At 49.7% G+C, this 8,810-nt stretch overlaps 1 protein-coding gene across 1 annotated transcript; it reads right to left on the bottom strand.

Moving 5' to 3' along the window:
• Window positions 1-1,213: 1,213 nt before the first annotated feature.
• LOC141022780 (uncharacterized) lies at window positions 1,214-1,618 on the bottom strand. The gene has a single exon (XM_073499040.1). It carries the CDS (start codon window positions 1,616-1,618, stop codon window positions 1,214-1,216), a length of 405 nt encoding a protein of 134 aa, XP_073355141.1.
• Window positions 1,619-8,810: the final 7,192 nt, after the last annotated feature.

The following is an 8,810-nucleotide window of genomic DNA, read 5'->3' as shown; positions in this document are numbered from 1 at the left end:
AGTGTTGGCACCCTTTGCACTTCTTGACCAAGTCCTTGGCGTCATCCAAAGCAGTTGGCCAGAAGAATCCATGGCGGAAAGCTTTGGCGACAAGGGATCAGGAGGCCGCATGGTGGCCGCATTCGCCTTGGTGAATATCTCTAAGGATTGCCTTGCCCTTCTCTGGCTCTATGCAGCGCTGGCAGACACCAGTCACGCTACGCTTGACGAGCTCTTTGTTCACTATTGTGTATGTTGCCGCCCGGCGTTTCACCTGTCGGGCCAAAATCTTGTCGACTGGTAGCTCTCTGCTCACCAGGAAGTTGAGGATGGGCTGCGCCCAAGATGGTGCTTCTACCACTGTCATCACGGCCACTGGTACCAGGGCGGTTGGGTTGGGAGGCCACGGGTTGGAGCTGGCCGCCGCTTGCTGCATCATTGAAGTCCCCGGGCCGGGTGCGACTGCTGCAGTCCCCGAGCCGCCTACCGAAGTCCCCGAGCTGACTGCTGCAGCCCCCGGGCCGGGCTCTGAAGTCCCTGTGCCGGGTGCGACTGCTGCAGTCCCCGAGCCGCCTACCGAAGTCCCCAGGCTGACTGCTGCGGTCCCCAAGCCGGATCCGACTGTTCTGGGGACAGCCGGCACGAAGATGGACTCTGATTCCAGCGAAGGCTTGATAGACGGCTTGCGGAGGCACTGGAGGGAGATGCCGGCTGGTATCGCTTGCCGGGTGGAGCCAATCCATGCCAGGGCATCAACTTGCTCGTTGTCGGCCCGTGGCACGTGAAGGAACCCGCACCCATCAAAGTATCCACTGATCTATTGGACGAGGAAGCGGTAGCTCGCCATGTTTGCATCCTTGGCGTCCTAGTCGCCAGACGACTGCTGGACCACCAAGTCCGAGCCGCTGTAGCATAGAATCTGGTGGATGCCAATCTCCTTGTCCAGTCGGAGTCCGTGTACGAGCGCCTCGTACTCGGCCACGTTGTTGGAGGCTGTAAAGTAAATCTGCAACGTGTATCTGAGCTTGTCGCCTTTGGGAGAGGTGAGGACGATGCCGGCTCCCAAACCGGTGCGCATCTTCGAGCCATCAAAGTGCATCTGCCAATGGGTGGAATCCGACGCTGGCATCAGTTACTAGGTCTCGGCCCAGTCGATGAGGAAGTCGGATAATGCTTTGGACTTGATGGCGGTGCGGGGCTGGTAGAGGATGGTGTGGGGAGCCAGCTCGATGGCTCAGTTCGCCACCCAGCCTGATGCATCTCTGTTTCCTATGATCTCGACAAGTGGGGCAGTGCAGAGAACCGTGATGGAGTGCTCTTGATAGTACTGCTTGAGCTTCTTGGCAGCAAAGTACATGTCGTAGCACATCTTATGGTAGTGGGGGTAGTTCTTCTTGGAGGCCGACAGCACCTCACTCAGGTAGTAGACGGGCCTCTGGACCAGTTGTGCCCTGCCGTCTTCTGGGCGCTCGACCACGATCATGGTGCTGACCACCCGGCTGGTGGCGGCGATGTAGAGGAGCATGGGTTCCTTAGCAGCCGGAGCTGCCAGGACAGGCGGTGTGGTTAGCATCTTCTTGAGCTGGAGGAAGGCTTCTTTTGCGTTGTCATTCCACTCGAAGCAAGTGTTTTTCTTCATTAGCTGGTACAGGGGAAGAGCCTTCTCCCCCAGCCGACTGATGAACCGGCCGAGAGATGCCAAGCACCCGGTGAACTTCTGAACGTCCTGCAGCCGGGTGGGTCTCGACATCCGCTCAATGGCCTTGATCTTCACGGGGTTGCACTCGATGTCGTGTTTAGAGACAAGGAAACCAAGGAGCTGGCCGGCTGGGACTCCGAAGACACACTTCTCCGGGTTGAGCTTGATTTGAAAACGGCGCAGATTATCAAAGGTCTCCTTGAGATCCTCCAGGAGGGTGCCGCGCTTTTCCGTCTTCACCTCAATATCGTCTACATAGACGTGGGCATTTCTGCCGAGTTGCTTGAGGAGGCACTTCTACATGCAATGCTGAAACGTGGCGCCGGCATTTCTGTAGCCGAACATCATGGTCCTTTAGTAGAAGGCTCCAAATGGTGTGATGAAGGCGGTCTTAAGCCGATTGGTCGGGTTCAACTTGATCTGGTGGTAGCCAGAGTAGGCATCAAGGAAAGACAGCAGCTCGCATCCGGCTGTGGAGTCAATCACTTGATCTATCCGAGGCAAGGCAAACAGATCCTTAGGGCAGGCTTTGTTGAGGCTCAAGTAGTCAATACACATGCGGAACTGGTTCTTCTTCTTCAGCACGAGGACTCGATTGGCAAGCTAGTCCGGGTAAAACAGTTCCATGATGAAGCCGGCTGCCAGAAACCGGGCTATCTCTTCACCAACAATTCTTCTCTTCTCTTCTGACAGGCGGCGTAGGGGCTGCTTGACCGGCTTTGCATCCGACCTCACATGTAGCTTGGGCTCGGCGAAATCCGTCGGAACACCTGGCATGTCATTGGGAGACCATGCAAAGATGTCCCGCTTCTCTTCAGCTATGACAAGGGACTTGGCCAGCCGACTGCTGGCAGCAGCACATGCGACTGACTTCTGGTAGTCGCCAGCAATGGTGATGATGCCCTTGGGACCCGACATCTTCATCTTGAGGTAGGCGTAGTGAGGCACCGCCATGAACTTGGCGAGTGCTAGCCGACCCAGGAGCGCATGGTAGGGGCTTTCCAGGTCGACCACTTCGAACTAGACTGGCTCACGGCGGAAGTGGTCCTTACCGCCGAACAGGACGTCTATCTTGATCTTGCCGATTGGGGAGTAGGAAAGGCCGGGTACAATGCCGTGGAAGATAGTCCGACTGGGCTGGAGCTGTTTCTCTTTGATGCATAGCTTCTCCATGGTGTCACGGTAGAGGATGTTGATGCTGCTACCGCCATCTATCAGGATCCGGGAGAAGTGGCAGGCCCGCCTCTCCATTGAGAAGGTTGAGTCCAGCACCATGGCGTAAGCACCCGGCGATGGCATCACAGCCGGGTGGTCAGCACAGCTCCTACTGATGGCCTCTCGGACCAGTGCATGAACTCTGGGACTCGTGAGGCGATAACGTTCACCTCCCGGTGTTGCTGACGCCGGCTGTGCTTGTCATCGGCCACACTGGTGAAGACGATGTAGGCTCCATGCTCTTCGGGGAACTCATCTTGGACCGCGCCGACTGGTCGGACGGCCGGCTGCTGAGGAGGCGCAGCCGGCGGGCCGGCAGGCGGAGGAGGCAGGCCCTCGCCCTTAGCGATTCGGGTGAGCCAATGGCACTTACGGGTGGTGTGGTTGGACGGCTTCGCGCCGCTGTGGAATTTGCAGGGTGCATCAAGGGTCTGCTCGTAGGAGAAGGCGGGCAACCAAGCGGGCTTGCCGCCCTTCTGATGCTTGGGGCCGGGCTGTCCCTCCGGCTGCTGGTCTTCGACTGTTGACACTTGCCGGCTGGTGGAAGCCGGCTGCGGGGTCTTGCGCTTGTTGTCGTTCGGCTGTTGTCGCCGGCTGGAGTCACCAGCCGGCATCCGAGGAGCCGGAGGGGTCACCTTCTCGGACGCGTCCACTTGCAGCTCTGACTTCATGGAGGTGACGGCCGTGGCGTACTTGTCCGCCATGATCAGCAGCTCGTCGAGTGTAGTCGGCTCGTCGCAGAGGAGCTTGTGCTTGAGTAGGGTGCCTTCTCTGCACCCGACGATGAAGTACTCTATAGCCTGCACCTCATGCACCCCTTCGCAGGAGTTGCGTAGCTCAGCCCAGCGTGTCAGGTGATGACCCACAAGTATAGGGGATCTATCGTAGTCCTTTCGATAAGTAAGAGTGTCGAATCCAACGCGGAGCAGAAGGAAACGATAAGCGGTTTTCAGCAAGGTATTCTCTACAAGCACTGAAATTATCGGTAACAGATAGTTTTGTGATAAGGTAATTTGTAACGGGTGACAAGCACCAAGTGTAAATAAAGTGCAGCAAGATGGCCCTATCCTTCTTGTAGCAAAGGACAAGCCTGGACAATTTCTTATATGAAGGAAAACGCTCCCGAGGACACATGGGAATTATCGTCAAGCTAGTTTTCATCACGTTCATATGATTAGCGTTCGGTACTTTGATAATTTGATATGTGGGTGGACCGGTGCTTGGGTGCTATCCTTACTTGGACAAGCATCCCACTTATGATTAACCCCTATTGCAAGCATCCGCAACTACAAAAGAAGTATTAAGGTAAACCTAACCATAGCATGAAACATATGGATCCAAATCAGCCCCTTACGAAGCAACGCATAAACTAGGGTTTAAGCTTCTGTCACTCTAGCAACCCATCATCTACTTATTACTTCCCAATGCCTTCCTCTAGGCCCAAACAATGGTGAGGTGTCATGTAGTCGACGTTCACATAACACCACTAGAGGAGAGACAACATACATCTCATCAAAATATCGGACGAATACCAAATTCACATGACTACTAATAGCAAGACTTCTCCCATGTCCCCAGGAACAAACGTAACTACTCACAAAGCATATTCATGTTCATAATTAGAGGGGTATTAATATGCATAATGGATCTGAACCTATGATCTTCCACCAAATAAACCAACTAGCATCAACTACAAGGAGTAATCAACAGTACTAGCAACCTAGCTACAGGTACCAATCTCAGACTTAGAGACAAGAATTGGATACAAGAGATGAACTAGGGTTTGAGAGGAGATGGTGCTGGTGAAGATGTTGATTGAGATTTACCCCCTCTCGATGAGAGGATCGTTGGTGATGACGATGACGATGATTTCCCCTCCCTGAGGGAAGTTTCCCCGGCAGAACAGCTCCGCCGGAGCCCTAGATTGGTTCCGCCAAGGTTCCGCCTCGTGGCGGCGGAGTCTCGTCCCCAAAGCTTGCTTATGATTTTTTCTCGGACGAAAGACCTCATATAGCAGAAGATGGGCACCGGAGGGCCACCGGGGGGCCCACGAGGCAGGGGCGCGCCCAGGGGGGTAGGGCGCGCCCCCACCCTCGTGGCCAGGGTGTGGGCCCCCTCTGGTATTTTCTTCGCTCAGTATTTTTTATTATTTCCAGAAATAACTTCCGTGGAGTTTCAGGACTTTTGGAGTTGTGTGGAATAGGTCTCTAATATTTGCTTGTTTTCCAGCCTAGAATTCGAACTGCTGGCATTCTCCCTCTTCATGTAAAGCTTGTAAAATAAGAGAGAATAGGCATAAGTATTGTGACATAATGTGTAATAACAGCCCATAATGCAATAAATATAGATATAAAAGTATGATGCAAAATGGACGTATGAACTCCCCCAAGCTTAGACCTCGCTTGTCCTCAAGCGGAAGCCGATAACGATAAATATGTCCACATGTTTAGAGATAGAGGTGTCGATAAAATAAAATATGGACATGAGGGCATCATGATCATTCTTATAACAGCAACACACACACACACATATATATATATATTGTCATATGATTTCGTATGCTCAAGTAATAATATATCCACAATGTCAAGTATGAATCGGAAACTTCATTGAGAACTAACAAACTATAATCTCAGTCATTGAGGCAATTGCAATTTATCATAACATCAGAAAGAGTCGATATAAGAGCTTTTCAGCAAGTCCACATACTCAACTATCATTTAGTCTTTCACAATTGCTAACACTCACGCAATACTTGTGGTTACAGAGTTTTAATCGGACACAGAGAAAGATAGGGGCTTATAGTTTTGCCTCCCAACCTTTTACCTCAAGGGTAATGTCAACAACAATAATTCATACTAACTTACATCCAATTGGATATATTTATCAGGATCTTTCCAACACATTGTGCTTACCAAAGGATAAAATGTAAAAAGGAAAGGTGAAGATCACCATGACTCTTGCATAAAGTAGAAGATAATAGTAAAAGATAGGCCCTTCGCAGAGGGAAGCAGAGGTTGTGATGCGCTTTCAGGGTTGGATGCACAAAATCTTAATGCGAAAGAACGTCACTTTATATTGCCACTTGTGATATGGACCTTTGTTATACAGTCCATCACTTTTATTTCTTCCACATCACAAGATCGTATAAAGCTTATTTTCTCCCACACTTATAAGTCATACATATTTAGAGAGCAATTTTTATTACTTGCACCGATGACAACTTACTTGAAGGATCTTACTCAATCCATAGGTAGATATGGTGGACTCTCTTGGCAAAACTGGTTTTAAGGGTATTTGGAAGCACAAGTAGTATCTCTACTTGGTGCAAAAAATTGAGTAGCATGAGGGGGAAAGGCAAGCTCAACATGTTGGATGATCCATGACAATATAGTTTATCTCAGATACAAGAAAACATAACCCATTATGTTGTCTTCCTTCTCCATCATCAACTCTTTAGCATGTCATATTTTAATGAGTGCTCACAATCATAAAAGATGTCCAAGATAGTATATTTATATGTGAAACCTCTATTTCTTTATTACTTACTATTAATTGCAACGATGACCAAAACTATGTTTGTCAACTCTCAACAACTTTTAATCATCATACTCTCTCTATGTGAAGTCATTACTCTTCATAAGATCAATATGATCTCTTTGTTTCTTTTTATTTCTTTCTTTTTCTTTTATTCACTCACGATCATAGCAAGATAATCAAGCCCTTGACTCAACACTAATCTTTATTATATAGCTCACAGACTCGATTAGATAGAAGGATCATAAAGCAAAACTCAAAACTAAGTCATACTAAAACTTTATTCTACTAGATCAAGATATTACCAAAAGGATCGAAATAAGAAAAAACCGGTAAAGATAGGAGTGTGATGGTGATACGATACCGGGGCACCTCCCCCAAGCTTGGCAGTTGCCAAGGGGAGTGCCCATACCCATATGATTATGTTTCTTTTGCCGGTGAAGGAGATGGTGGTGATGATGGGTAGTCGCACATCGAGCGTAAGAGGTCCTCCAACTTGCGGATAATGCCCTTGAGTGCGACGATATGCTCCTTCACCAAAATATTTTCACGTGTGAGATACTTGTTTTGTATACGAGCTAACTCAATCATCTTGAAAGCTTCGATCTCAGTTGGGGTAAGAAGATTGTGATCAAGTTGAAGGATGTCTTCTACTGCCGGAACTTGGTCCTCCGTGGCCTTCTTGATCCCTTCATCCTTGTTGATCTCCATGGGTTCCTCCCTCTTCAGCTCTATCTTCATTAGCCAAGCATCGTTGTCACCATTGTTGGAGGAGGGGGACGACATGATGCCTGGCCTTGACAACCCTGACAGAAAACAGCTCGAAACAAGAATAGAGGATATTTGCGTGATACGAGAGTCAAAACCTTCGGAAGATTATATAATGAATTTTTACCGACCAAAATACGTATCGTGCAAGAAAACGGAGCACTACAAAAAATACACTTCCGTGATGATACGTGTTTGTCACAGTAGGTCGCGTTTTTTGTCATGCATGTACATCCATGACGATTTTATGACAGAATCAAGATAGTCATACCTGTGCTGTCGTAGAAGTGTTCCATGACATTACCAAAATTATCATCACGGAAGTGTCCACTTCCATGACGATAAATCGCGCGTCACAGAAGTGCTTTCGTCAAGGGTGACCGACACGTGGCATCCACCGTAACGGAACACCGTTAAGCTATTGGGTCGGGTTTTGGATCCGATAACCCGTTAACAACCCCGACCAATGGGAAATTTCCACGTGTAAAATTCTTATTGGCCGGACGAAACACGTGTCAGCTCGTCAGTGGGTCAGATAGGCGCCTATGATATGTCGACACGTGCCATGGCCCACCACTGGCCCATTTAGCTTACAAAGCCGGCCCGTTTGACTTGGTCAAAAGTTAACGGGCAGGCCCATGAAAAGCCTGTTAACGGTCTCTTCGCAAATAGCCCATTTTATGGCCCGTTAACTCACGGCCTGTTAGGCCCTAAAGGAAATCGGCCCAACAACGTCATGTGGGCTGTCAAATATAACACCAGCCCATTTCACTTTCGGCCCATGTATGGCCCACGACGTCTTTCGGCCCATATGAGGCCTTCGTATCTTTTGGCCCTTTACAGGCCCACGGTGACTCTAGCCCATAATGAACAGTAATTTTCTTTATACCCGTTAACGGTCCGTGATTTACATGGGCCGTTTCTAGCCCGTGTTAGCTTTCGGCCTATTGACGGCCCATACGTTCTTGGGCTCCTTTTCGTCCCTCGATTACTTCCGGCTCGTTACTGGCCTGTTCCCCTAATGGGCCAAATTCGACCCATGGCAAGAGTCGGCCCGTTACTGGCCTGTTCCCCTAATGGGCCAAATTCGGCCCATTGGAAGAGTCGGCCCCTTATTGGCCTGTTACCCTAGTGGCCCAAATTCGGCCCATGGCAAGAGTTGGCCCGTTTCTGGCCTGTTAACCCGTTGCACCGTTTCCAGCCTGTCCTATATTCTGGCCCATTAACGACCCGTTATGCCTGTGACAGAATTAAGCTTTTGCTGTCCTACGGCCTGTTAACAGCCTGTTACCATGCTGGGCCGATACCAATTACACCCGATTACGGCCCATGTAGACCCATTTATCCGACGGCCCGAGGCCCATCGATTACAGGCCCATTTATCGACGGCCCTTAGGAGACCCATGGATCCTATGGCGCGTATATGGCCCATGGTAGTTGCGGCCACTAGCAAACCAGGGAAAAAGAAGACTAGGAAATAAATAAGGCCGAAACTAACGCTAGGCTATTAAGGCGATTGCACAGAGTACATCCACTCGGCATCAAAGATCGCCACCAGTGCAAATATAGGGAACACCCTACACTATACAAAAATGGCTTGCTGTTTTCTTCA

Source organism: Aegilops tauschii, chromosome 5 (genome assembly GCF_002575655.3).
Source record: "Aegilops tauschii subsp. strangulata cultivar AL8/78 chromosome 5, Aet v6.0, whole genome shotgun sequence".
Classification (NCBI taxonomy): Eukaryota; Viridiplantae; Streptophyta; class Magnoliopsida; order Poales; family Poaceae; genus Aegilops; species Aegilops tauschii.
The sequence above is the reverse complement of the archived record's forward strand: the minus strand, read 5'-3'. Positions and strand labels throughout refer to the sequence as shown.

Excerpts from the sequence above, each read along its gene's own strand:
- LOC141022780 (XM_073499040.1), bottom strand. The coding sequence starts at position 1,618 with ATGAAGAAAAACACTTGCTTCGAGTGGAATGACAACGCAAAAGAAGCC.